The 26,597-nt window shown below is 44.0% G+C and overlaps 4 protein-coding genes across 12 annotated transcripts in view; 2 read left to right on the forward strand and 2 right to left on the reverse strand.

Annotated features, from left to right (window-relative positions):
- Positions 1–3,088, reverse strand: part of BIVM (basic, immunoglobulin-like variable motif containing) — a 15,905-nt gene extending 12,817 nt beyond the window's left edge. Inside the window, exons 1-3 of one of the 8 annotated variants that reach the window (XM_055801220.1) lie at positions 2,920–3,088; positions 2,008–2,102; positions 948–1,548 (exon numbers count right to left, since the gene is read on the reverse strand). In XM_055801220.1, coding sequence (XP_055657195.1) covers positions 948–1,437 — 490 coding nt within the window. In that variant the 5' untranslated portion in view covers positions 1,438–1,548; positions 2,008–2,102; positions 2,920–3,088. Of the gene's footprint in view, positions 1–947; positions 1,549–2,007; positions 2,108–2,711; positions 2,732–2,809 lie in introns of those variants that run through there. The other 7 variants (XM_055801218.1, XM_055801217.1, XM_055801219.1 and 4 more) reach the window with 7 other exon arrangements.
- Positions 2,288–3,781, forward strand: LOC129784307 (translation initiation factor IF-2-like). Its single transcript, XM_055802022.1, has one exon. It carries the CDS (start codon positions 2,288–2,290, stop codon positions 3,779–3,781), a length of 1,494 nt encoding a protein of 497 aa, XP_055657997.1.
- Positions 3,186–18,059, forward strand: POGLUT2 (protein O-glucosyltransferase 2). 2 transcript variants are annotated; one of them, XM_055801226.1, is made up of 10 exons: positions 3,186–3,305; positions 8,854–9,059; positions 9,462–9,667; positions 10,442–10,519; positions 14,290–14,462; positions 15,361–15,598; positions 16,185–16,394; positions 16,757–16,846; positions 17,387–17,491; positions 17,797–18,059. In XM_055801226.1, exons 2-10 carry the CDS (start codon positions 8,978–8,980, stop codon positions 17,812–17,814), a joined length of 1,200 nt encoding a protein of 399 aa, XP_055657201.1. In that variant the 5' UTR covers positions 3,186–3,305; positions 8,854–8,977; the 3' UTR covers positions 17,815–18,059. The 2 variants fall into 2 exon arrangements, with proteins under 2 accessions (XP_055657201.1, XP_005229458.3); XM_005229401.4 differs by lacking the exon at positions 3,186–3,305 and adding an exon at positions 6,316–6,718.
- A 1,970-nt stretch (positions 18,060–20,029) lies between these two features.
- On the reverse strand, positions 20,030–26,284 carry TEX30 (testis expressed 30). Its single transcript, XM_055801228.1, has 5 exons — positions 26,197–26,284; positions 24,761–24,991; positions 23,271–23,322; positions 21,536–21,744; positions 20,030–20,376 (listed from the first exon to the last, which is right to left on the reverse strand). The coding sequence occupies exons 1-5, from the start codon at positions 26,212–26,214 to the stop codon at positions 20,203–20,205; spliced, it is 684 nt and encodes a 227-aa protein (XP_055657203.1). The 5' UTR covers positions 26,215–26,284; the 3' UTR covers positions 20,030–20,202.
- Between the last annotated feature and the right edge of the window lie 313 nt (positions 26,285–26,597).

The following is a 26,597-nucleotide window of genomic DNA, read 5'->3' on the forward strand; positions in this document are numbered from 1 at the left end:
CGGAAGCATTTCTGTCCCATTTTGAAGCCATCATATCCAAATGAAATATATTTTAGCAAAAATGACCACCCTGTAAGGTATTATAATTTGTTTCTTATATTTATTTAAGGACACTACATGTACACATGAAAAGGCAATGGCAACTTGCCAAAAACATGTTTTTAAGTTTTGATAAACCAGTTTCATACTAAGGTGGAGAAAAGAGCACTTTGAGTAGCTAGCCAAGCCACCAAGAAAAAGAAACCCGCAGCCTGCTCTAGACAAACAGAGGGATTACAGGACAAAGAAAACCAACTGTGTAAGCAAGTGCTTGATTCACTGTTGCCATCTGTGACTAGGCACAGAAAGAACACAGGAGACAGAAAATAAGCCAGTTTTAATGAAATGGGCTCCCCAACACTGTATACCTATAGCAAATCATGATAAATACAATTCTGTTACGGAAACCAACTGCTTTCCTAGGTAACTGATTATTTCATTTACTTCTTGCCATAAACAAACCATGTATTTAATTTCAAAATACATCTCTGAAGAACCTCAAAACATTTCTGCAAGTGACAAACCTGTACTTAACAGGTAAAAGGAATCACTGCACAATGCACTAGGTCCTACTAAAAGAAAAGAGAAAAACAACCCAAAAACCCAAGTGAAAAAAAACAACAAACAAACCCCAAACCAGAAACCACCCCAAACAATACCCAACAAAACCACACACAGTTAAGCAGAAGCCAGTCTTGTTTTAGAGCCACTTCCCTGGTCAGCTCCACTTAACTTTCACTGCTCCTATGCCACTCCCTCCTTTCCCAATGTGCAGATGGTTTGAAATGACATACGGGTTCTTCTACAGAACTTCCTCAAGAGATACGTGTGCTGACCAGCCCCCTCCACAGACAATTTGTAAATATGAAGCTTTTTCCTACCACACCATCAAATCTTCACCACCTCACCTGCTTTGTTCTTCAGATTTGTGGTCACACCATTGAACTCTGACTTGTCAATTTCCCATGCCAGTGGAAGCTTTCCAAGATCACCAGGCAAGCTTTCCAAGTTACCATCTTCACTGTAGATTATCTCTGAAGCACCAGTTTGAATGCCAAGTAAGCTAGGCGTGTTATTTCCAACGTTTAAGGCAGCACTGCCTGACAGGCAGGCACTAACTGAAGCACTTGGGCTTTTACAAATAGATGTTACTCTGTTTAAAAAAGCATAGTCTGAGCAGACGGTATAAAATTTCTCTCGTGTATGAGTCACAGGGCATCCCCATGGATAATGCCCATCTCCCCTCGACACCAAGGACACAGTGGAGGCGCCTGACATGCAGTATGGCCTCACAGGATCATGAAGAGAGGCTTCTGGGGATTCTTTCCCAGGTTTGTTTTCAGTGTTTCCATTATTTCGAGAACCATTCTCCTTTTCATCTTCTGAAATGGTAGGCATTGAACGATACTGAAAGAGTATTATACAGTTAAGAATATTTTTTCTTTGTTTTCACTGCAACAGAGTTTGTGTCTTTCCCTCCATTGCTTCTGCAAGGTATTGATGAGGTACCTGAAAGAAAATGAGAATTTGGTACAAGTGTCTCAATCAACATAAAATACACACAAAGCTTATCTTTGAAATCATATCCAATAAATGCTGAAATGCCCTTCAAGATACATCACAACATACACTGTGACTTTTCCCAAGCACCTCTAGAGTTCTACAAATGGTGCTTTTTATTATTTGTGAGGTGGCAACAGCATATGCCATAGTGATACCATGATAATTACACTTGTGAACAAGCACACTAATCAAAAAATAATGAAAAAAAAAAAAGCTTCCTACATTTATGTAGTTGTGATCACTTCTATTTCTTACAGTCACAATACACTGCATATGTGGAGTACAAAGTTGACACAAATGAATAAATCACAGAAACAGCAACTTAATGTCACTAATTCTGAAGAATCCTGCGTACTTTTGCTGCAAGTGAATGTCAAGCTTACAGAAAATTACAGTAACTATTACCTCTGTTGACTGTAAATTGACACCACCACCCGCAATCTGTTTCACTGCTTTCCTCGTAGGGCTGTTAAGGGTTCCCTTTTATTTTCCTGCGCCTCCTATTCTTTAAGACATGAAAAAAAAAAAGCAGCTTTTGTTTGTAGTAGCTAAAAACTACCAAGAAACCCCCAAATTTAGAAGGCTGGCTTGCTTTTAACGCTCTTCTTTAAAAAGCAAATTGACAGTATGTGTTATCTGTCATCTCAGCAGTTGGGACGTCTGCGGGAGAAGGCGCATTCCGCGGATGGGAGCCCTGCCACGCAGGAGGCGGGGGGAGGCGGGGGTTCCGCCGGAGGGCCGACCCCCGCAACACCGGCTGCTGGGCCCCGGCCCGACCCAGCTGCGCAGGAGCCTGCCTCCGCCAGAAGCGGCTCTCGCACCCCAACACATGCGGGGCGCTACTCGGGAGGTAACCGGGGAACGGGGCAGCCCTGCCCGCGCGCGGGTGCTGCCTGCAACGACCGCGGCCCCGGCCCGGCCCCGGCACAGCCCCCCCTCGGGGCAGGGGGCGCCCGGGCCAGCGCCGGGAGGGGCGGGAGGGCCGCGGCGCCGCCCATCGGGACCGCGGAGCGGCTCTGCGGCCCCGCCCCCCGCGCCGCCGCCGGTCGGTTCCAGAGTGAACGGCCCCGGGGTAGGGGGCAGGGGTCGCCGGGAAGGTGGGCCCGTACCCTTCCTCGGCGCCTGCGAGGGCCGGCGGCGCCCGGCGCTGGGGACAGAAGGGAAGGGCGGCTGCTCGGCGCCGCAACCCGCGCTCCCGGCCCGTTACCTGCGCGGCGCCCGCCCGCCTGCCTCGCCTCCCCCGGCCGCGGCGGAGCGGGGACGCGAGCGCGCCGGAAACAGACACGGCGCGCGGGGGGAAGGGCGCCGCGGGCTCACCTGCGCCCCCGCCGCCCCCCGCCTCCTCAGAGCCGCCGCTGGCCGGCACCAACTCCCGCAGTCGGCCGGGGGGAGGTGCGGGGCTGCCTGGCGGTGGCGGCGGCCGCCCTCTCCTTGCAGGCCCCCACGGCGGCTCAGAGGAGCCAGCTGCCCGTCTCCCGGCTGGGCCGCGGCGCCTCGGAGAGGCACCTCTTTATCCGCGTCCCCCCCGCACGCGCCCTCATGGTCTCGTCCGCCGCTGCCCCGCGGGCGGGCGGGGGAGGAGAGGAGCAGCTCAGGGACAGCGACGCGGGGGGGTGGTCCCCTCCGCCGTGCGCCCCCGGCCGGCGGTTGCGCCGCTCCGCGGCCTGAGCGAGGCCGGGAAGGGCTCTCACCTGCTCGCCGAGGTGAGGCTGCGGGTGTTGGCCAGGGCTTCGGGAGGGGCGAGACGGACACCAGCGGGGGAGCGAGGGGGAGGTGCGCGGCGGGAGGGCAACGGTGGGGCGCAGGCGTGGGCTCACCTGCGGGGCCGCCCGCGGCGGGAAGCGCCCGGCGCGCCCGGGAAAGCGGAGCCGCGTTGGCTAATGGGCGCCGGGCTGCCGGCAGCCCTGACAGAAATTACCTGTCGCCGACCGTCGCCAGCAGCCCTGCAGGTGCTGAGCGAAGCTGCCCGGCTGCGGGACAGCCCCGACCGTTGCTCCCATCGCGGCAGGCTCGAGGTCATCCCGCGCCTTCTCCGCGCCCCCTCGAACGCGGGCGCTCCCGCCGGCCGCACCGCACCGGCCCGGCCCGCCGCCTCCTGGCCTCGGGCTGCCCGGTGCTCCGAGGGCGGCAGGGTGCCCTGGCGCCTGGCCCTGCGGCCCCCAGCCCCATGAGGTCATAGTAGGCTCGGCTCGGCTCAGGGCAAGTCTTGGCTCGACTGCCCTGTCGCGCTTCTGAACACGGCAGCAGCTTTCTGTTCAAGGTGGGGAAGGTATTTGCACCAGGTTTTTCTTGTTTCCCCTGATCATAGTAAAAATACATGTAACAAAAATGTTTCTGGAAAACTGTGTACGGGAGGGAAAGATTCAGGTAACAGTGTCTGGAACTGCTGATGGTATTTCCTGTCTCATGTTCACTGCATTCAGTGTATTTTCAACATGAAGAAACACAGTGACGCTGAAGAATGAGCGGAGCGCTTCTGGTACTGCCACAATTATTTAGAATTTATTTATTTTTAAATGAAACTCAGGTTTGTAATATTAAATAATTACTTTTATTACAGTAGTTACCAAACATATCAAAAAATAGCAGAGAAATTTCAAACAGTTATATGGTATCTTGCTGCCAGAGGATTCAATGCTAGTGATTTTGGTGCTGTGGTGCCCTTAGCCTATGGAGCCCTTGCTCCCAGCAGTAGTTCCTGTGAGGGGTGCTGCAGATAATGGAAAGAAGAATAAAACCTCTCCTCAAATGTTGGTCATTTGATAGTTTTCAGTGGTTAGGCAGAGGAAAGTTGCGAAAGCCCTCTAGTGATTGTAGGCACAGCCAGGTTTGCCATCACCTGGACACTAGTAAGACCAAGATCTAGATCAGATTTAGAATCCAATGTGGCTTCATTCTGAAGCAACCTGCCTCTCGTAATGGAGTGCATCCCTTATGCCTTTGCCAGCTGGAAGCCTGTTGAGCCTTAGTTGGCCAACAGCCTTTGAAGTAATTAAACAATTCTGCCGCCAAAGCATTTTTCTCTGAGCCAAATCATAGGCATTAGGATAGCAGCAACATCGGCTTTGCCAGCCAGGACTAAAATTAGGTTGCATGTTTTATTTTACAACTTGTTTGGGTGCTGACAAATAGTGCCAGATCTCTACATGGATTCCCCGAGCTGTACTTACGTGGGGGAGAAAAGCTGGAGGAGAGAATGGCAGAAGCGTGTCACCTTTACTTCATTACTGCTGTGCTTTTTTTAATGTGCCAATGCCACCCTGCTAGGAGGTGGAAGGATGTTCTGTGAATTCTATAGCTATGAAATTTCTTTTTAAATAAAAACATGTTTAAAGCTCTCTTCACTAAAGGAGACTAGCTTGTCTCGTGCAGCAAAGCGTAAGCTGGGAAGGAGTGTGATTTCAGCTTGTAAAATACATCAAGAGAGTAAAGATGGTAAAGGGAGAGGAGCTAAAGCATCATGGATATAAAACAGGGCCTGCACAATTTTTTAGACTGGAAATTGCGAGTTGTCTGACTGCTGAATTTCCTGAAAAAAGCACATCAATAGGAACCACAGGGAGCAAAAAGTATGTCTTTAAAAGTTGGAGCTTGATAATTTTTTTGGCAGTGAGGTGGCTGATTGGAAAAGACAATGTTTGTTGACACAAGTGGGACTTTCCCAGCTTACAGTTTTCTCAAAGCAAGTGATTTTTTTGTGTGGTTTTCTGTAGACATACTTGCAAAATGCAAAATCTCTTTGAAATTCATGACTCCTTGATGATGAAGTTAAATTTTCTGTATTGTTTGCTTTAACAAGAGAAAAGCAATAAAGAGCAAAATAAAGTATCTTTTGGGATTTAAGTTCTCCAGTGAAGAAGCCTTAATTTTGGGGAATTTCTACAGCTAAATGACAAAAGCATTTGGGCGTGTGTGTACAACCTACCTGAAAGTAGGCTGTAGCAAGGTGGGTGTCGGTCTCTTCTCCCAAGTAGCAAGGGATAGTACCAGAGAAAATAGCCTCAAGTTGCACCAGTGGGAGGTTTAGATTGGTTGTCAGGAAAAGCGTCTTCACCGAAAGGGTTGTGGAGCATTGGGACAGGCTGCCCAGGGAGGTGGTGGAGTCACCATCCCTGGAGGTGTTTAAAAGACATGAAGATGTGGCACTTAGGGACACGGTTTAGTGGTGAGCTTGGCAGTGCAAGGTTAACGGTTGGATGCGATGGCCTTAAAGGTCTTTTCCAACCTACACGACTCTGTGATTCTACGTGTAGTTAAGGACAGTGTCAGTGTTTCACAGTACCTTTCTGCAGCCTGCGGGTGGATCATCTGACCGACAACGGGCGGCTGGGTCCCCCGGGGCACGAGCTGGGCCAGTGCCCCCTGGCAGGGGGCTGGTGGGGTGTCCCTGCACCCCTGCCCGGGGCGCAGAGCTGGGCTACCCGGTATCACGCACCCGGCTCTGCGGCGGAGTTTGAAAACTCATTTTCCCGATCGTAAACTCTGGCTTCTCACCCTAATGTCACGGAAATGGATTGAACGGGGGGGACCGACACGGAGAAGACAGGGACACGGAGAGATCCGAATGCGTCAGGCAGGGGCAGAACCGGCTGTCCTCAGTCCCCTTCCTCTGAGGCGTGTCTCCGCGAAGCCGCCGCCCCCCGCCCCAGACCACGTCCCCCGGCAGCACCGCGGGAAGTGCGGCGCCGCCCGCCCCCGCGGAAGCAGGTGGGAGTGGCGGGCGGTGGCCGCGCCCCGCTCCCTCAGGCCGCGGGGATGGGTCCCTGAGGAGCCGGACCGGCGGCTGGGCGCGGGGACGAGGGCGGGGACGAGGGCGGCAGCCCCGCGATCGTTCCGCCGACGCTCCATGTCGGTGCCGTGGTGAGGGAAGGAGGAAGGTCTCGGCTGCGCTCTGTCCCGCGCCTCGGCGGTATTTCTCTGTCAGGGAAGCGCTGTAAATGCGGGGCCTGTGGCCGCTCTGCGTGGCCCTGGGAGCCGTTGCGGCGGGCGCCGCCGCGGGCGGGGGCGGCCGGCTGAGCCCCGAGCGCAGCGCGGTATGGGGGCCCGGGCTACGGGCCGAGGCAGCCCTCCCCGCCCGCTATTTTTACGTGCAGGCCGTGGACACCAACGGGCAGAGGTAAGCGCGACGGCGGCGGCTGCTTCTCACGGAGGTTGCGGGCAGGAAAACATCCGAGAGGTCGATTGAAAACACACGTTCTCCGCCCGCCTTCTCCGCCCGCCGAGTGCCTCTCGGGCCGGAGGGTGAGGCGGGCTGGCTCCCTGCGCGCCCTTCCGCGGGCACCGGCACCCCCCGCTGAGGTGAGGTGCTGGCGGGCCGGGGCCGCGAGAGTGGCGGGGTCTCCTGTGAGGGAGCGAGGCGTCCTGGCGCCCCACCCCCAAATGGCAGCGGTGCCCCGGCGAGGCAACCTCACCTGCCCGCCTCCCACCGGAGCCGCTTTTACCTTTTCGGCAAAATTCGCTAGGGAGTTTCTTGCAGAAAGGGAAGGCTGAAGCTTCTTACCTGCCTCTTTCTGCATATCCCTTAGGAAAAGCTAATTAATCTTCACCGAATAACTGCACAAGTGAATGAGGCAAGAGGATGAAAGTGTTCAACAGCAACATACACGCATTAGTCCAGCTGGCAATTCATGATTGAGTCTGGTTTGGCAAAACCTTAACAATAACTAATACATTTAATTTATGATATACCTGCTCAGGTGTCCTGCTTGTTTCCACAGTTAGGAACATCGGTGTCTCTCCTAAACGTAGGCACAAGGTCGGTAGAGTCATTTAGGAATTGGTCTGTAGGCCATTAGCTAAACTTCATAGGAATGGAATATGTAAACTTAGTTTTCAGAGGACACTTGTGGCTTTCTATTTCTACAGGAGAAAAACACTGACTGTACAAGCTAGACAGGAGCTCAGAGTGCTCCATCCAGGTTGTCCAGATTAGATACACCGTGGCACATGCAGGTCTGGAAGCTGCCAAATCGGCTTATCTCGGAGAGTAAATATTTCCTGAATTTAGTCGAACTGGCAGCTCTCCCGTGTATCTGGACAAGTTTCAAGGCAGGTGACCAGGCTGCTGGGCTGTAATCCATTAGTCCAGTCACTCCCACCACCTCTCTGTTTATCCTAAGCTCTCCCTATGTATTTGGGACCATGTTTGAAGGAGGTGGAAGAAAGTTGGCAGGTGCAGCAATTTGACCGTGCCAACTTTGTTAATATCTCAATGATATGTGTAACTTAATGATTTTTCAAATTATTATATTTGGTTTTATGGAGATTTCTCTATGATTGGTGTATGATGAATTTTACCAAAATGTTGTAAGTACACACTGAATTACATGATCACACTGTAGTATTTTTTTTCCTACCAAGGCATTTGTAATAGCCATTTTCCCCCCGCCCCTGTATAAGCTACCATAATGCTTAAGAAGGGGGTTTTGTTCTTTACTTCCTCAAATAATACCTGGAAGATAAAGTAATCTGGAAACATTTTGTTTCTGTATGTAAAATAACAAGAGTTATTAAGTTGCCAATGTGGAGCTTGTTCTAGTATTTTTTATTATTATCTTTTTAGAGAATCATAGAATGGTTTGTGTTGAAAGGGACCTTAAAGATCATCTAGTTCCAACCCCCCTGCCATGGGCAGGGACACCTTCCACCAGACCAGGGTGCTCAAAGCCCCATCCAGCCTGGCCTTGAACACTGCCAGGGATGGGGCATCCACAGCTTCTCTGGGCAACCTGTGCCAGTGCCTCACCACCCTCACAGTAAAGAATTCCTTCCTTACATCCAACCTAAATCTACCCTCTTTTAGTTTAAAACTGTTGCCCTGTGTCCTATCCTTACGGGACAAGACACCCATGCATGCTCTCTACCTTCCCATCATTTTACAGTTGAGTTGTGGCTAATTGAGAGCTGTGCTGGATTGTTGAAGTGCTCTGTTCCCATGTAATCAAAGACCACGTTCCAACACTGTTCAATATGTAGGGCACCAAGTGATTTTGGAGGTGCATTCATGAGTATCTGAGTGGAACCTTGTTGATACTTAGTGCTTCTAACAACATGAAATGTTTTAGGTAGCCTAAAAAAATTCTCTTAGGAAAAATCATGCCTTGCTTGTGAACATCAGGATGGGCTCGTAAAGACTTAGTGTGGCTCAGTGAAGTCACTGGAAATCTGTCAACTTGAAAAAGGAATGTGTCGGACTAAGAAAGCTGTTGTGTGTTTCCTTTTTTATTAAGCTCCCACTTACTCTCTGGATAGGTTCATTTCATCGCCAGGTGAAAATGCATTCCAGGTGAAGATCACTGCTCCTGATGAACAGTTCACTCGGGTTGGTGTGCAAGTATTAGACAGGAAAGATGGTTCCTTCCTTGTGAGGTACAGAATGTATGCAAGCTACAAAAACCTGAAGATAGAAGTCAAAGCTGGAGATAAACACGTCGCAAAGTCTCCATATATTTTAAAAGGTAAGAAGCAGCACTACACACAGCTTTCCTGTTGTGTTTTTTTTCTAACAAACTATATCCCAGAATGGCTTCTAGGATTAGCACAGGATTCTGTGGGACCTCAGTACTTCTCTGGACTATCAAATCCCATTGAAATTATGGATTCATAAGTGTCCTGCATGTACTATTCAAAATAATAAAAAGAAACAAATGCTGTGAAACTGTTGTCTAGCAAGTACATGTGGAGGGCTCACACAGACGCTCATATAGTTTAGTGTGACTCCATTGGAGTCAAAAAACATTCAAACATGTCCATTTAGAGTTGCTGAATGTTTGGCCCTCAGCACCTGACCCTCTTTTGTGATCTCAACAGCTCAATAGTGTGACTTACTAAAAATAAAATAATAATTGTGTTCCTGATAGGACCTGTTTACCATGAAAACTGTGACTGCCCTCAGGAGGAGAGCAGTGCATGGCTGGAAGAGATGAACTGCCCTCAAAGCATTCCACAGATTCAAAGAGACCTAGCAAATTTTCCCATTGTTGATCCAGATAAGATTGCAAAAGAAATTCCACAGAGGTTCGGACAAAGACAGAGTTTGTGCCATTACACCATCAAAGATAACAAGGTACCGAATGGGTCCATTTGAAGTCCATGTGGGGATTTGGTGGCAAGTCATACAACTAGGCTATTTGGGTGTTCCCAGTTGAAAAGCTTCTTGTAGCCTATTCTTTAAGAAACTTCCTTTGCTTGTGTCTCTGTCTTTGAATATTTTACAGTTTGTACGTGAGGTCAGCAATATCTGCCCTACTTTGTAAAGCTCTTGTTGTCCACGTTGCAACTGAAGCAACCTAAGCACAGTGAAGGCAAATTACTTTCCAAGCAATCAGTATGAGTATTGGGCACTGATCCAAGTCTCCTAAATGCTAATTCAGTTTCCTGTTCTCTAAGTGTGGGAGTGTCAGGATCATCTAATTTGATGTGCATCCATAAATTATGTTGTGCATAATTCCGAGGTAAAGAAATCCACTTTTAGCTCAACTGAGGATCAGCTACAATTCGTTTTAAAAAAAACTGTACTGGCTTCAGTAGTTTCATATGGAAATGGGATAACGGAACACAACAGAAACAGGCAACCAGTTGTTTCTGCTTCCACAAGACAAACCTAAAATGACTGCAAAAGCAAGCAAAGCTTGTCCTTTTTTCTTCTTTTTTTTTCCCCCCCATGTGTCTGTGATGATTTAGAGAGTGGAGATTTCTAAAGCTTCCCAGCTGATTCATAAATCTATACAGCCATACAATCTGTCTGAATAGTTACTAAGTGATTAAAAGAGCTCTAAATTGTGCCAGCCGTTCTCTGAAACAAAAACACCAGACCAGTAAAACCTTTGTTTATTTTCAGGTTTATATAAAGACATATGGGGAACATGTTGGCTTCAGAATTTTCATGGATGCCATACTGCTTTCTTTGACAAGAAAAGTGAGTACATCTGTACAGTCATTTATTCTGTATGTCCCGATTAATAGAAGCCTGGGCTTAACAAATACACTTCAGCATATTCATTGCTATTTATGTTAAAATGCTCTTGTTCTTTGGTTAATAATGGAAAGGTCGGATGGATTTTCCTTGTTTGAAGTTGGCATGTTCTAGAATGCTATCTGATTAGAGTATCACATCTGTTAATTGAATAGTAGGCTTTTATAGGAGAGTTTGATAGATTTGAACAGAGTGTGAGTTGTGGGTTTTTTTGCTATAGACTAAATAAATCTTCCTGTAGCATCTAATATAAAATTCTGTCTCTACTAGTATATTTTACAGGATGACTGAAAAAAAAATCTGTAATGTATATCGTTCTCCATTAAATTCCATATGTTGAAAACAGGAGAGGAGGGGCTGAGAAAGACTAGCAAAAGCCCGACAAGTAGCATGTGGGGAAACTTCCTTGATGTACAAGCAAAAAGCACCAGAGACTCTTTCCTAGGGAAACTTTGGGAAAAACCTGATGTTATGTACATAGTGACAGAATGTAGCAGGGCTGAAGTTTCAGCACACAGAAATATGTGATTATTACATAAAGAGAGTAGTGAGAGAAATATGAAGATACCTGAGTTAGGATCTGTTTCTGACTGTAAAAAAGACAAAGATTTTTTTCTTTTAAAAAGGAGAGAAAGAAGAGAGAGGAGCTACTAAAGTATGGAGTTTTTAACATTAAAAAAGTTCCTTAAAAATCTCATAAAAAATAAACACATTATAAATAACTGAAAGATAAGGTAATTGGTATGAAACAACATAGATTTGTCATAAAAAATAAGACATAACAATATAATTTCTTTCTATAACAAGATAATAGGTTTTCTGTATGGATGTCAGGTATCATAATTTTAGTTGGGCTTTTGAGTCTGTCCCACAAGTTTCTCATAGACAAGACAGGAAAACTTTGCCTAGAAGAAACTACTGTAATGTGCTTGGAAAGCCTTACTTAAATAATAGTTGCCAGTGTTTCCAGAGAGGCAAAAGGTGTCACAATGTTTTCTTCAGAGATTTGTCCTAGGTTCTGTGCCCATTTAATAACTTGGCTATATTTTGACTGAATGATGGACTAGAGAATATGCTCACTGAATTTCCAGGTAACAAAAATGAAAGAACCTGCAAGCACTTCTTGGTACAGCATCATAATTAAAAATTTTTGTAACAAGCAAGATAAATTGTATGGAAAAACAGATAAAATAAAATGACAAGGGCAGGATACTACACAAAGACTAGATAAGTCATATAGATATGACACCTGTTTAAAATAGGGAGTGAGTGGTTATTTTCTGCAGGAAAGTGTGAAGGTAACTATCACAAATTTAACATGAGACAACGGTGGCATGCTGTTGCAAAAAGCTAAACATACACATTAACAGAACAAATACATTAAAGAAATGTAAAGTAACCTTTCCACAGTACTCGGGATTAGAAATCAGTTATGCTACTGTGTCTGCCTTTGGGTGTCATGCTTCAAGAAAGATGGTTCAATTACTGATGTTGCACGGGAAATAAGAATTACTAGACATACAGATGAAGAGTCCTTTAAGTAGAGATTGTTTCGTCTAACAGTGTCTTAAGGGGAGACGTGAGTGTAGCCTTTAATTATGTAAAAGGTTGCTTTGTGACAGATGGAAGCAAGCTGTTCCTGGTTTCAGTTGTGTTGGACAAGAAATAATGGAATTAAATTGCATCAAAGATATTTAGGCTAAATGTTGGAAAAGATTTGCTAACTCCGAAGACAGAAACTGCCTGCAGATCTAGAAAATACAATTTGTCTCAGCCACACTAAATACTTCAGGATTTTCAATTAAGACAGTGTCACTGAAAGACAGTAGATTATTGAATTGGAGAAGGAGATTTAACCTGTTGAATGATTCTGCCATTGAGGATGTAGATAAAACATAATTTTAGCTTGTCTATGTCCATTATAACCATTAGATGGCACTGTACTAATAAATAATAAAGTTTAGTGCTGAAGATCAGCATGTGTAGCCAAACCCCCTCTGAAATGAAGGTACACAATAAAACCTTTTTTGTCAGTCTGTATACTGAAGACATAAAGTATTGCTTTGGGTGTCTGTCTCGAGATTTTCTGGATGCCTCTGCCAAAGGTTTTCCTGTATTGTCAAGTTAGAGAAGAATTATCTTCAACCATTTAGAAGGGTGTTTGATATTTGGCAAAGCATTTATTTCTATCTCTTTCCATAAAGATAAAGTAATTAAAAAACTTAATGAAACCTATTTGGGCCACAGAAGAATCCTGAAATGTTAGCCTGTGACCAGCCATTCTGATCTGAAGAATATAGGGGTTTGAGAGGAGAAATGTTTTGATGCATACATACCATGAGTAGTCAGCATTATGTTTAAACTGTCCATTTTTATGTGTGTGTATATATTTTAATTTGGGAAGTATTAACACTCATAATTGTTCTTTCTTCAGAGAAGATATTTTCTCATATAGATATTAATGTAGTTGATGATGACACTTGAACAAAACATCTTGGTTTTGTTCACACAATCATGATCTCTAAGTTATCTCTTAATAGTCAGGATAGAGATCTTAGAGTTATTCCAACAGTTTTCTGAAAATGCCAGTATAATAATCAGATGTTCATAGTAGTCAAATACCCAATTAAGGCTTATTAAGGAGGGAGGCAAAAACAAAAGAAGATTATGTCACAGTAAAAAATATGTGACATGCCTATCTTGTGAAAACAGTGCAATTCTCATTTCACTTTCTCAAAAAGAATTACAGAGCAGGAAGGCTGTTGGGGCATGCAAAGGCAAGCTAAACTGCCTAGGATTCTTTTGCTTTGTAAGAGGCAACTGAGGGGGATGTGGTAGAGATTTATATTTTTAAAAAATTAATGTCATGAAAAGGGTTAACATCAGTTCTGCACTGACATTATAGATGCTTATAGGGTTCTGTCCTATTCCACCCTACTATAGCTGCTGCTTTTCTTTGTACCTTCTCTTACTTTGTTTGTAGGACCATGTACAGTGCTTAAGATGGGAGTGCATCAGACTTTCACAGAGCAGCAAAACTATGCCCTCTGTCCTGTTGTTACCACATTTCCTGGCCATCAACAGTATTTTGCTTCCTTTTTGGCTGCAACAGTGATTTCAGATATGGTTCTGTAGTACCAACTATTTAAAATAAGTGAGGATGTTATACATAATAATTAACCCCAGCACCGACTAAATGTGGTCTTCCCATCATGACTGTTCATTTCTGTTACTTCTCTTCTGCTAGATTTGGTTGTCACGCAGACACAGGGCAAATCAGTTCACTGATGTGACAGAAAACTAACTTACCACCCAACAGCAATTTTCCGTACAGTCAACCAGATGCTTCAACTTACCTTGGAACTACTAGATCTCAGTGCTAGCCTGGTACAAAGGCAGTGGGGCTAATCATATAAAGCATAACAAGAAACCATGCTCTAAATTGGTGTGCTCCAATCCCTTAAAAAAAAAAAAAAGCATTTATGTGACTTTGTGCAAATCTTTAAAAAAAATATCTTCTTGTAGGCTTTACTCTGTGATCTCAGTACTTCTAACATGTTTCTTATATATGACTTTAACAATTTATTACAGATACGTTAAGTACATTAGAGACCTGGCTATTTTTTCTCTTATTGTTTTCAAAATGCAAGATGCCACTGAAAGACTATTGCTTTGTATTAAAATGCATTTGTGTCTACTTTGCTTCTGTTTAGGTGAAAATGCCCGATGTAGAATTTTTTGTTAATTTGGGAGACTGGCCTCTGGAGAAAAAGAAATCCCTGCAGAACCTGCACCCCATTTTCTCATGGTGTGGGTCCAGTGAGTCTAAAGACATTGTCATGCCAACATATGACTTAACAGACTCAGTTTTGGAGACTATGGGACGGTAAGAAATTGCTTAAAATTTCCACCAAATTCACAGTGAATGATCTTCAAAAATATACTTGTATTACCAATATATATTAACTGTTTTTATTTATTCATTAAGACATTGGCACCCTGTAGGTAGGCAATAACTGTGTAATCAGTATCTTAAAATTAACCAAGTTATGACGTATATTAAAATACTTCACTGTTTTATTTAAAAAATCAAAATTAAACATGGTCAAGTCACTGAAAACAGCACTTAGAGGGGATGTTTTGAGGGCAGGCATTGTTTGTTTGCTTTGTTTCCTTGCCATGAACGTGTTGACAGCTGGCCAGGTCTTTTTTTTTCCCCTGATTTTCCTCAAATCTTTTTCTGTACCTTTTGAAGCCCAACGTAGGGCTTGTAACACTACAAACCTGTCTTGAAACACTAAAAAGCCAGCTTCTAAGAGTTCTTTGTAATTCATTTTGAACCTGATAATTTCATTGCATTTAGTTCAGGTTCCTTGTCTTTATTATCAAGACTTTTCCTAAATCTGCTCCCCCCCAGTTTGTGCTTTAATTTAGCAAAGTTTTTAGGGAAGTGAAGTATGTTGTATTAAGCTATTTACATTGTCCTTCATCTGTCTGGCAACCATATCCACTTTTAGCTACTTTTTTTCCATGGCAACTGACAGGTACTCTTTGCACATGCCACATTGTCGTGGAACTGATGCTGTCTTGCTACAGGCCGGTGAACTTGACGTTCCTTATCTACTTTAATATTGCTGCAAAAATACAGATACAATACATATATGGGTGAGCTCACGGCTTACCTTCATCCTTGGTATTTGCCTATTGGTACTGTAAACTGCTTTTAAGTAATTGCACTTTAAAAAGTTTCCAGTAGGCTATTAAATAACTTCTTCCTCCTCCAGAGTCAGTCTAGATATGATGTCAGTTCAAGCAAATACTGGCCCATCATGGGAAGAGAAGAATACCACAGCATTCTGGAGAGGACGTGACAGTCGCAAAGAAAGGCTTGAACTTGTAAAACTCAGCAGAAAATATCCAGAGATCATAGATGCTGCTTTCACAAACTTTTTTTTTTTTAAACATGACGAAAGCATCTATGGCCCCATTGTTAAGCACATTTCATTTTTTGATTTTTTTAAGGTAAGCCACTAACCATTTTTCATAAACTAGGTCCTCAGTGTTTCCTGTTTTCAAATAACTTTGTGTATATTATTGGTAGTGAAATGATTTTTAGTTTTTCAGCACACCACCAGTAACAAGCATGAATAGGCATTCCTCCAGAGGGCTTACCTGCTGTGTAGCTCTTACACTGAGGATCATAATATTTGATTTACATCTGAAGGTTCTGTGGAACCTTGTGTAATCTATGTAACTCCAAATTCCTTTTTATTTCTTTTTCCTGATTCAGCGATCAGGACTACTAACATAACTAACATAGTGGGAAAAATCAGTGGATGAAGTGGCACGTCTACCCTCACACCCGAGGATACGCATCTAAGAATTTCCGGAGAACTTAATTGAGGAAGAGGGCATCTCTGTGTACCCTGCACTGTGATGAATTCCAAACTAAATAATAAAAGCTACTTAAACATTGATGCTTGCCTAGCCAATCCTACATTTCTCAATATCGGCAAGTCAGTAATACCAGTGCCCTCAGAACAATATAACCTAACCAAGCTACTTGGATCTTCTGTTTGTTAATAACTTATGGTCATTTTCTTTCCAGTATAAATATCAAATTAATATTGATGGCACAGTGGCAGCATACAGATTGCCTTATCTACTAGCAGGAAACAGTGTGGTGCTAAAGCAAGACTCCATCTACTATGAGCATTTTTATAATGAGCTGCAGCCGTGGAAACATTATATTCCATTTAAAAGTGACCTGAGTGATCTACTAGAAAAACTACAGTGGGCAAAAGAGCATGATGAAGAGGTAAACACATATTTAGAAGTACTCAGCAATGTTTCTAGACAAAATGGAGAGAGCAAAAAGTGCGTTTCTTTAAAACTAGAAAATGTATTAAAGGACTTAAAAATTATTGTCATCAGCTCTACAAATAAGAAAAAACACTTTTTAAAAAATACATAATACTGCCCTCAATTTGAAATTAATTTGAACTTTGGAAAAATTTAGAGTATTTTGATAAGAATGCTTTACTTTTTAAACTAAATAAATGCTTAAATAAAAATAAGTTATTATAAACTGTCAGCACTTAATTCCGGAATCAATACCAGCATCCTGAAATAATTACTATTTTTTGAAAATTAAAAAAAACTTTTTGTTTTCTTTGACAGGCAAAAAATATTGCAAAATCCGGACAAGAATTTGCAAGAAACAATCTCATGGGAGACCACATTTTTTGTTACTATTTCAAACTTTTCCAGGTTAGTATAGTTTTAATGGCTTCTGCCACAAAAAGAGAAATTCTACAGAAAGAATTCAGAGCAATGGGGCTGCTGGAAGTTGGCCAGTCCAGTATATTTAAAGCCACAAGGCAAGCAGTAGTAATTAAAAACTTCATTTGGTTTGCAAATACTGTATGCAGTTATTTCTTATGAAACCCCTTAAGCCTACGCTGGTGCTTTGAGAGAAGCAATCGGATCCCATAATTCTTGATCTAACCTGCATGAATATGTTGACCACAATGATCAAAGAATTCCACATCAGACGCACCCCCTGTGAACCACAGCTGAAAATATTTGTGCATTAGCACCAAGATACTGAAACTCCAGTGAGGCACCCGAAGGGGCTCCTGACTGCAGTGGAGTATCTGCTTACCCTGTCTGTGACACAGCATGGAGTAACAGATTGTGTAGCCCCAGAGTTTTTAGAGAATTACTCAGTTGAGTTGATGCAGTATTTACAACCAAATGTACAATCTAAGAAGTTTATGAATTAACAAAATCTTCCTTTTTTAAAACTAGGAATATGCCAGCTTGCAAGCGAGTGAGCCAAAAATCAGAGATGGGATGGAGAAAGTGCAGCAGCCTGATGATGACCTTTTTCCATGTACTTGCCACAGAGGAAAGGTACAGTACATAACATCGTTAAATGTTAAGAGCTGGATGTCTCCAGTTCTTACTCAACCAAATGTACTTGCCACAGAGGAAAGGTACAGTTCATAACATCGTTAAATGTTAAGAACTGGATGTCTCCAGTTCTTACTCAACCAAATTGCAACAGGCATTGCTCAGTACCCCATGGTATCAGTTACCAGACCAGACCATTAATGCCTATCGAACTTAGAACCATTTCTTAATGTATTTGTAGGACCAGAAAGTTAACAATTGGGTTTCAAATTAACTGAAAAATGTTTCTTCTTTCTTGGCTGCAGGCCAAAGATGAACTCTGACAGCAGGAAATAATTTTTTGAATATTTACCTACATTCAGACTGTCTTCTTACGTCAAAGAAGAAAAATTTGGATTAAAATGCCAGTGGAGAATGTAAGTGGATATTATGAAGTTTACTGTATCATGATCTACATATACAAGAAAACCAAGCAACCCCTATTTTCTTTTCATCATGCAGTGGTTGCAGAGCCTTGTTCAAAAACATTTTTATAAATTTTTTTTAAATAAAATCCATCTTTGTATCAGTTGTGTGTTACTGTCCTGAGATACCTTGGAAATGCAGATGCTTTTTACTCATGCTTGTTATACTAAGTCTATTCACAAGTGTGTGCTGCAAAAAGCAGCAGATTAAGAATTGCAAATCTACCCCCCTATGTATCTATCCAAAGTAATCTTTTTCAGACCATAACTGTTTCTTCTGAGAGAATCAGTATTCTCAAAGACAGTGATAAGAGTATATAATATATCTTTTGGACACTTTAGGAATATTAGATAAAAGTTTTAAATTCCGTACAATTTTTCGTAGTTGCTTTGTCTGTGAAACTTGGTCTCTTTCGCAATATGAAAAGAATTAAGTAGCGCTAAGCATTGACTACTGAAACTAAACCAGGGGTTGTCTTGACAGTGTAGTCCATTTTTAAAATACCTGCTTTCCACTCATACTAAGTAATTAAACTGTTGAATTTGAGCATATTGACATCATCTGAAAAAGGTGGCTTTAAAGTCAAGTCTACATTCATCAAATTCTGAAGTTAACACTTATGTTTCCAGTCCAAAGTGAGGGTTTATTTTCTCTGTAACACGGCCAGTCAATTTTAAAATCCATATAGCTATTTTCTTTGTAAACATTTAGATGTGTGCTGTGCTTATTAAATAACATTACTGCTGGGAGACTGGCATTCTTGAGGCATCTTGTGAAAACAATGAAAGAATATTGTATCTGGTTAACATTTTTTTACTTTCACCTGCCTGTTATTTTTACTACAGTAAAAGCAAGCCTAAGGAATAGTTTTCTTGATTGCATGGTAAACAATATAAGTTCTAATTTAATTATACTAACCTACAATCTTGAATAGATTTTTTTTTTTATACAGTACAGCACTAAAAAAAAAGTGATCTGATCTAAGCACCTGACCAAAATGTCACAGAAATCCTCTCAGTTCACCAGGGCTGACTTAGTGTACATTTAAGTCACTCTGCACTGTCACATACGACAGTTGCTCCCAAGAGCAAACTCCAGAATGGTGCAGAATGTCCAGAGTGGGTTTTGGAGACCTCTTGACAGTAGAGGTGAGTCTGCCATCTTAGGAGACAATGCCAAGGTGCTTTTCCCAGGACCAAGCAGCCATTTCATCTCAGGGGTCATCATTCAGCTGATGCTTGCTGCTGACTTGGCTGAAAGCAATTAACATATTGCTATAACCTTTGGTTATACCAGCAGGTTACTCATAGCCCATAATGGGGAACTCTGCAGTTGCAAGCACATGCAGTGTTTTATCCTCTGCAATATCAGAGCTCAGTTGAAGAGTTCTTCCTGTTAATGGATAATAAAGTCCAGATCCCCACCTGCCTCTTTGAAGCCCTTCTGACAGAAGCCTTGTGCAACCTGTCATACTGGAGGCAGAACTGCTGCCTCCTTCAGCAGTTCCTCCAGCAGTATATAAGCATAACTGGTCTTTTGTCAGTTTTTGTTTAACAGCCTTCTGTGCCCATCTCCCCACAGGGCCTCTGATCAGTCCTTTATGTTGCTGGAGAGTGACACTTCAAAACTGTGACTCATGTTCTTTGCTCCTCATGCACAACTGTGCCTGCATTACCACCACCTTCTCCCCACAGCGACCAAGAATCTGGCTCCTTAGAGCAGTGACACTAAATGACAAGATATTCCTCTCCCTGCATCACTAGTTTTGAAGCATATGGGAGTGCAAGGATAGGGCACAACCCATACTCACCAGCCTTGGGGGATGTGCTTGCAGAATTCTACAAATTGGTAGCTTTTAATTTCAAACAAGTACAGCATTAGTAATATACTCAGAAATGAGAGGCTCCTAAAAATTTGCTGTCAGCATAGATTTTTTCCAGTACGTTACTTCAACTACTAGTGAAAAGCATTTACTTAGTGCTCTGTATTACTAAGTGTTATATACAGTTACTTGCATAGAAACACAAGGAACAATGCTGCCATGATATTAATTCTTCTGTAAATCTTCTGTCCTTCCTTTAAAAAGTTATTTATTTTGCATCATTTTTTCATTCATACAAAAAAGTTTTATTTACATTTACACACTCAGACCTCTGAAAATACCCATTTTAATAAACAGACTTCTCAGAAATAACAAACTAATTTGCCACGTTTAGGAAAAGCTAGATGCAGCTTAAACCTGCAAATTACTTGTGCTGTAGTTTGATATTATCTCTAAGCCAAGAAAAAACTTGGGCATTTATTTCTTCCATGACATCGTCTGTTGTTCGTCCTTTGACTACCATCCCATGGTTTGCTTTATCAACCCAATGGATTTTTTTAGGGGCTTTCATTTTGCTTGCCACATCTTCTAGCAATTGCTATGGAGAAAATGAGAATGAAAGTTAGGAGAATCAGCTGCTACAAACTGTGCATCTCCTAGATGTCTCACTTTGCCTGTGCAACACTTAATAGGCAGCTCTTAAAAATAAAACTGATCTGCATGCACATTAAAAACACCTTGATAGAAAAGATGCCATGATACTATTCAATAATGGAGTTTGCTCAAAGGTTTGTCCTCATTCAAACACAGAATAACAGAAAATTGGAACTTCAAAGACTGCAAAGGTCACAGCCCTGTGCAGGCTCCTTCCCCCCCACTGATGAAGGAATCCACTTTTACTGCCAGAGGGTATTACTAGCAATAAAATGACAGAACTTCTTGAGTCAGATTTGTCTACAGTGCCAGAGTAGCAATATAATTGGCTAGAGACTACCTTTGACTCTGCTCAACTTTCTCAGCAAACACATCTAAGAACCAGCTCAGAAAATCTTGAAAGTTTTCCCCATTAAGAGGGCACTCCAAGGATCTACTGGTTGCTAGCCTGACTTTGGTGACAGCACCTCAGAAGCTGTCCAAGCATGGAAAATGCCAATTACACACACTCCCAAAGTCGGGCTGAACTGTTCAAGAACAAGAGGTATCTATTTGCAAGAAAATAAGACAAAAACCACTGTATTGTCATCGCTGTGCACCTGTTCTTCATCTCTACAGTAAACTGCCACTTTCTACGACAATAGTCTGTGGGTAGAACTGCTTTGCTAGGAGAATTTGTCTTGAAAATGTGATGAATGTGAAATTGGTAACATAGCAGAGTGTTTATGTTTTGTAACCTGAAATGGTTAAAACAGAATAGCAAATAACTTGCTGCTTCCACAGGCTGCTTTTAATTTGTACAATCCTATTAAAAAAAGACAAAACATTTGAATCAGCAGTATTTTAGTGGCCCAAAGATGAGTTTGCTAAAGTGGATGATCAAGTATAATTCAGAAGTTTGAAGCAGCAAAAGAAAGCACTACCAGGCTTCCTTATGTTCAATGAAGTTTCCTACCCCAAGGCTTCCTTCAAAAGATATATATATATATATTTAAAGAAGGCTGTTGAAGTCACAGCTGTGTACTCGAGCACAGATGTCACTCAAGTCTCATTCCTATTCCTCCATACTGTCCCTTCATAGCAGGACTTACAAGGATACTCACTTTTTCACACATCTCATCTGCTGATCCTGAGATAAACAGCACTGGACACCTGATAAATAATAAATCTTCATCCCGGAGCTTGGACTGAAGTTTTGGTCGATGCAATGGGTAAGATAAACATACTAGACCTTGAATGAAGTCATCATCATCATCATCCTGGCTAAGCTGACGTATCACAGAGGCAGCAGCTCGTGAGCCCATGGAACGGCCTTTCACCCATGTTAAAACAGGAAAAAAAGGTGTATCTGTTGTCACCTCATCTACATTCTGTTAGAGTAAACAACTCCTAAAAACAATCCAACAGAGTATTTTAGCGTACCAGTAGTACAAAATGCTAGAGATGCTTTTATTCATCTACCTCATTAAAAATACTAAAACTAATTTCTACATTTTATGCTAAAATATTTGTCTGGGTATATTGTGATTTCACATCCACATTTAAAAAAGAAGATGGAAAAAAAAAAGTATAAATGGAGAGGGATCCTTTGCAATACTGGAAGGACCTGGAAGGAACATCCTGGGTGCAAGGGGAATAGAGGGACAGGTCCTGTGCTCCAGACGCTTGAAATTTGAGATAGCAATGCTATTATCTTGTATAATTTATTTCATGCAACCTTAATCTGCTCAAATCAAAAATAAAGTTCTATGTGCCTTACTCCTAAAACAAATCCAGCAAGTGTTTATGCACACTGCAAGCTTCAGCCTAAAAGTAAAAGTAGAAGCAGAGGCAGGGCAGGGTGGGGGTGGGGGGTGTGAACTTGTAGCATGAGGTCAGTCACAGCAAGAGGCTATCAAAATATCTCCTCAAAGAAGGGTCATATGAGCTGACAATGCTCTGTAATTGAGTGTTAGAAGTGGCTGATTCCAGTGGGATTAACTTGCATCAGTGCAGATTTGGTTGCACTTAGTCAGAGAACGTTCAGAGTTTCCTGTATCAGGTTATTCCTAATGACATCCGTCTACTTCCCTTTTCACATAACTGATTATTTTATCCACCACTAAGTTTTATCTACCAAAACCCGTTTTGGGGAAAATTATTTTCCATTTACCAATAACCAGAATTCCTCAAGACCTGCAGTTAAAAAGTACACATGGATTATCAGCAAACTCACGCCCTTTACAAGTGACAAGTTTTCTGCCAAATTACCTGGAAAACATGGTCTATGGCTCTTTCTGTCCTCCTTCTGGAGGGAGATCTGTGGCATCATGAGGAGGATGAATAGGTCTAGACAGCCATGCTGCCAGAAGAATCCGAAGAAAGCGGCAGGCTGGATTCTCCCATTTGTGACCCGAGAAGCAGTGCTGCTCAAGCCAGCTGTGAGACAGCCGACCTGCACACCCACCCCACACAGCCACCAGCTACAGAGGTGGTAGCATTCAGCTCCAGGTTAAGACACCCAAATGCAGATCTGTAAGTGGGCTTGTCGCCTATGTTCCCATGGCAGTCAACAGACTGCTAATCAATTAATGAAGGTGACAGAGCATTCAACTATCAGCAGATGGCTGAATTGCTCTCCCTAGGCAATACTGACTTTATTATAATACTAAGTTTATTCAGCTTGTTCCCATGTTAAGACAGCAAGCTTTTGGTGCCCACCTCAGCCTGGAACCTGTCACCCACATCTGTTCATTTGCTTCTTACCAAAGTGGGATAGACTTCAAAAACAGAGTAATTACAGATTGCTATCCTTAGAGGCAGTATAAGAGAGAAAATTATAGATAATAAAAACAATACCTGCAAGGAAGATACCCGAAAGTTTATAATCATCATAAAGCTTCAAGTATTCCTAAAGAAACAAGATAAAAGAGAAGCATTACAAGGCAGAATTAAGACAGCTGGGAGGCTGGGGATTTTTGTGTTTGTAGCTACTGAACACAAAATGGGAAGCTCTTTCAGCACTGCAGATGAAAAAGACACATAGAAGTTGCCCTCCTGTTTTTTCACACAAATCATAACACTTTGCAGCAACAACATAATAGCCATAAGCAATTTCAAAGTAGCTCCCAGCAAGTCTAAATTATTAGATGCCCTATCAAGTTACCAAAACAAAAATGATTACTGTGTATCAACATAGTTGTAGTAACAGACTGCATGCACACACTTAGGCCATCAAAAGCCAAAATGAGTGAGGAAAAATGCTCTTCACTCAGGTCCCGTATTTCCAAGAAAAGTTTAAGACACAATCTTGTTAACAGAAAAAATAAAATTCAGAAACAGATTTTTCAGTTTTTAGGAGGTAACTATTCAGATGCTATTTTAGCAGAGACCTTTAAATTACACAGCAGCATATAAACTCACTAGCTACATTATGCTTCTTCAAAAAAGACCAGAGAACAGGTCCACATTAAAGCTAGCAAAGTCTAACTACAGTAAAATCAATGTACATATAATCACAATGACATACAAATTAATTCCTTAAAAACTGGACTTAGTTCTCTGATAAAAATGTCTGATGCTCAATGCAAAGTGCTCAAGCTGCCTTCTCATGCCCTAGTAGTTAGATAATCAGGAGAAAATTTCCCCTCCTTCCTACATGCTCCAGAACAGGAAGATACTCTCAGCTGATACTATTATACCAAAAAGTTGCTCATTTTAACAAAACCTAGGTACATAAGAACATCTTAAATAATGAAGCAGCAGTAGAAAGAGATATACACAAACACATATAATAGTTTAAACTGATTTTGAAATCAAAGACTAGGTTCTGGGGCTCTCATATGCTACTCCCAATCTCTTTTGCTTCAAATCCTCCTGCGACCCAGTCCCCTGCTCTTTCCCCAAAGTCTTATTCCCCCAGCTGACAAACCTCAGAGACCCAGCTCAATTGCCAACTCAGCTTCCTTCCTTCCAAAGCTGTATCCCTTAGTCCCCCTCTCCTCACCAAGCCCTCCCAGAACCCCTACCTACCTCTTGTTTCCATCCTAAATACTTCCATTTTTTCAAGCTATAATTTTTCCCACAAAGCACCCTTGCTTTCTGCACATCCTTTTCTCAGGCTTTTCTTTCTCTCCCGGAACTCAAACCCACATACTTACTGCAGCTGTTCCAGATACTGGCCATCTAAAAATTGTTCCTGCTCTTTCTGCTCATAGGCAGTGCTCCATTTAGCTAACCATCACTTCTAATTTTCCCCACTGTTGGTTGACTAATCTCTGGTCATAATTTAAGAAACCCAGAAGATGACCCATGGATCGAAGCTTTGGCAGGATTTGGTCACTCCTTACCACAACGGTTTTGAAGGCCTTAGCCCTGTAAGCAATATTAAGGCCTTTACAAGTGAACCGCAGGCATAGAACTCCATGGGATGCAAGACAGGCTGCCAAAGTCACTAAGTGAGGGAAATTCATATCTCCTCCAGCTCCATGGGTAAGAATCACTCCATACGTTGGTTTGTTCTCTGGGACAGAAAAGATAGCATCAAGGTATTTGTTTCCAAAAGGTATTTTCACCTTAACCTAGAAACGAAACAAAAAACACAAGGTAACTAAAAGGGAGGAAAAAAAAAAAACCCAACAAAAAAGACGTCTACACATTATGATGAAGAAAAATTGGACAATTAAGACAGAAACCAAAATTGCAAGTCCACTTTTTTTCTGTTTAAGAGTACTAAACGAGTAACTCTACATCTGGCTCAAAGATTTGCTGTGCAATAATGGGCAAAATCAAAAATTACACCATGGTAACCACTCAGTGAAGTGGCAGCCTGCAAATAGCAAAGGCTGAGCCTTCTCCAAGGACAGGAGACAGACAGCCCAGATTCAGACAAAGCCACCTTCAGGCTGGTGGAGAGCCTCCAGTCGTGACAGATATCTGGAGGAGCTAAACTAGCCACAAGACCAGCTGATGTTCTTGCTGAACGAAAGGGGACTGGACAGTACATGTGCCCCAGTACATGCTGCAGCTTCTGAAAGCAAAAAGGAAAATACTCTGGGGCCAGGGTGAAGCACTATTTCATGCCAGTGCTGCTTCCCAAAGGCTCTCCTTGGCAGTGGCCCTACAGAGGCACCGTGCAGGGAAGGAGGAGGTTGTCAGCAGCCTCATGGAGCTGCTACCCTTCCAGCCTCTGCCCAGCAGAGATGGCAGAGGATGCCAGACGGAGGACGGCAGTGGGACATGTGTACACAGATGGGCGGCAGAAGGCTCAACGGCCAGAGCTGCTGCCTCCTGGCTACCAGGCCGTAGCTCAGCGAAGACAAAAGGCCAGGCGGGCTCAGCTAGCCGACACCCAGGCTCACACCCCTCCCGGGAAGGCCCAGGAGGCAGCACGCCCATCCCGCCCCCTTCCCCAGCCCTGGCGGCTGCCAGAGGGGAAGGGCAGTCGCCACAGGCCGCAGGACCCTACAGATCCAGACGGAAACCAGGCACACGGGCCCTGCAGGCGGTCAGCCAAAGCTGCTGGGCCCGGCCGAGCACTGCGGCCACCCCAGCGCGGCCCGGGCCGCCCAAGTGCCGGTGGCCCCGCGGGGTGCCTCGGCCCGCCAGGCCGCGGGACTCCCCCCGGGCTCGGGGCCCCACGAACCCCTCGCCAGGCTGCGGCCGAGAAGAGCCGCCCTTCACGGCCAGCCTCCCCCGCGGGCGGCCCCGGCGCAGGGACACCTGACCCCAGCCCCCCCCGGGCGGGCCCCGCGCCGGGGCAGCGCGGACAAAGCGGCGGCCGTACCTCTGCCTGCCCGCTCATGCCGCTCCCGGCGCCGTGACGTCCCGCGATTGACAGCCAGCTGCCCTATCGCCGCCCCGCCGCATGGGAGGGCCTCCGCCGGGCGCGGCCTGTCGCCGTGTCTGATTGGCCCACGTATGCCGGGGCCCCGCCCAGAAGGGCCGGGCTAGCTAGGCAGTGGGCGGGCACGGGGGCTGGGGGCGTGGTGGTGCAGGCGGGCGGCCTCCGCGTCGCAGCCGGGGTGGCCGGGGGTGGGCGGTACCGGTGCCGGCAGCAGCACGGCCGCAGGCGGGAGCCGCGCCTGAGGGGCTTTTGAACGGGGACGGCTGAGCCGAGCCGTGTGGGCGCGGGCGGCGCCTCTCAACTAGGCCTCGAGAGAAAGCGGGGCGCTGGGGGCGCGCCCG

Source organism: Falco peregrinus, chromosome 4, assembly GCF_023634155.1.
Source record: "Falco peregrinus isolate bFalPer1 chromosome 4, bFalPer1.pri, whole genome shotgun sequence".
NCBI lineage: Eukaryota > Metazoa > Chordata > Aves > Falconiformes > Falconidae > Falco > Falco peregrinus.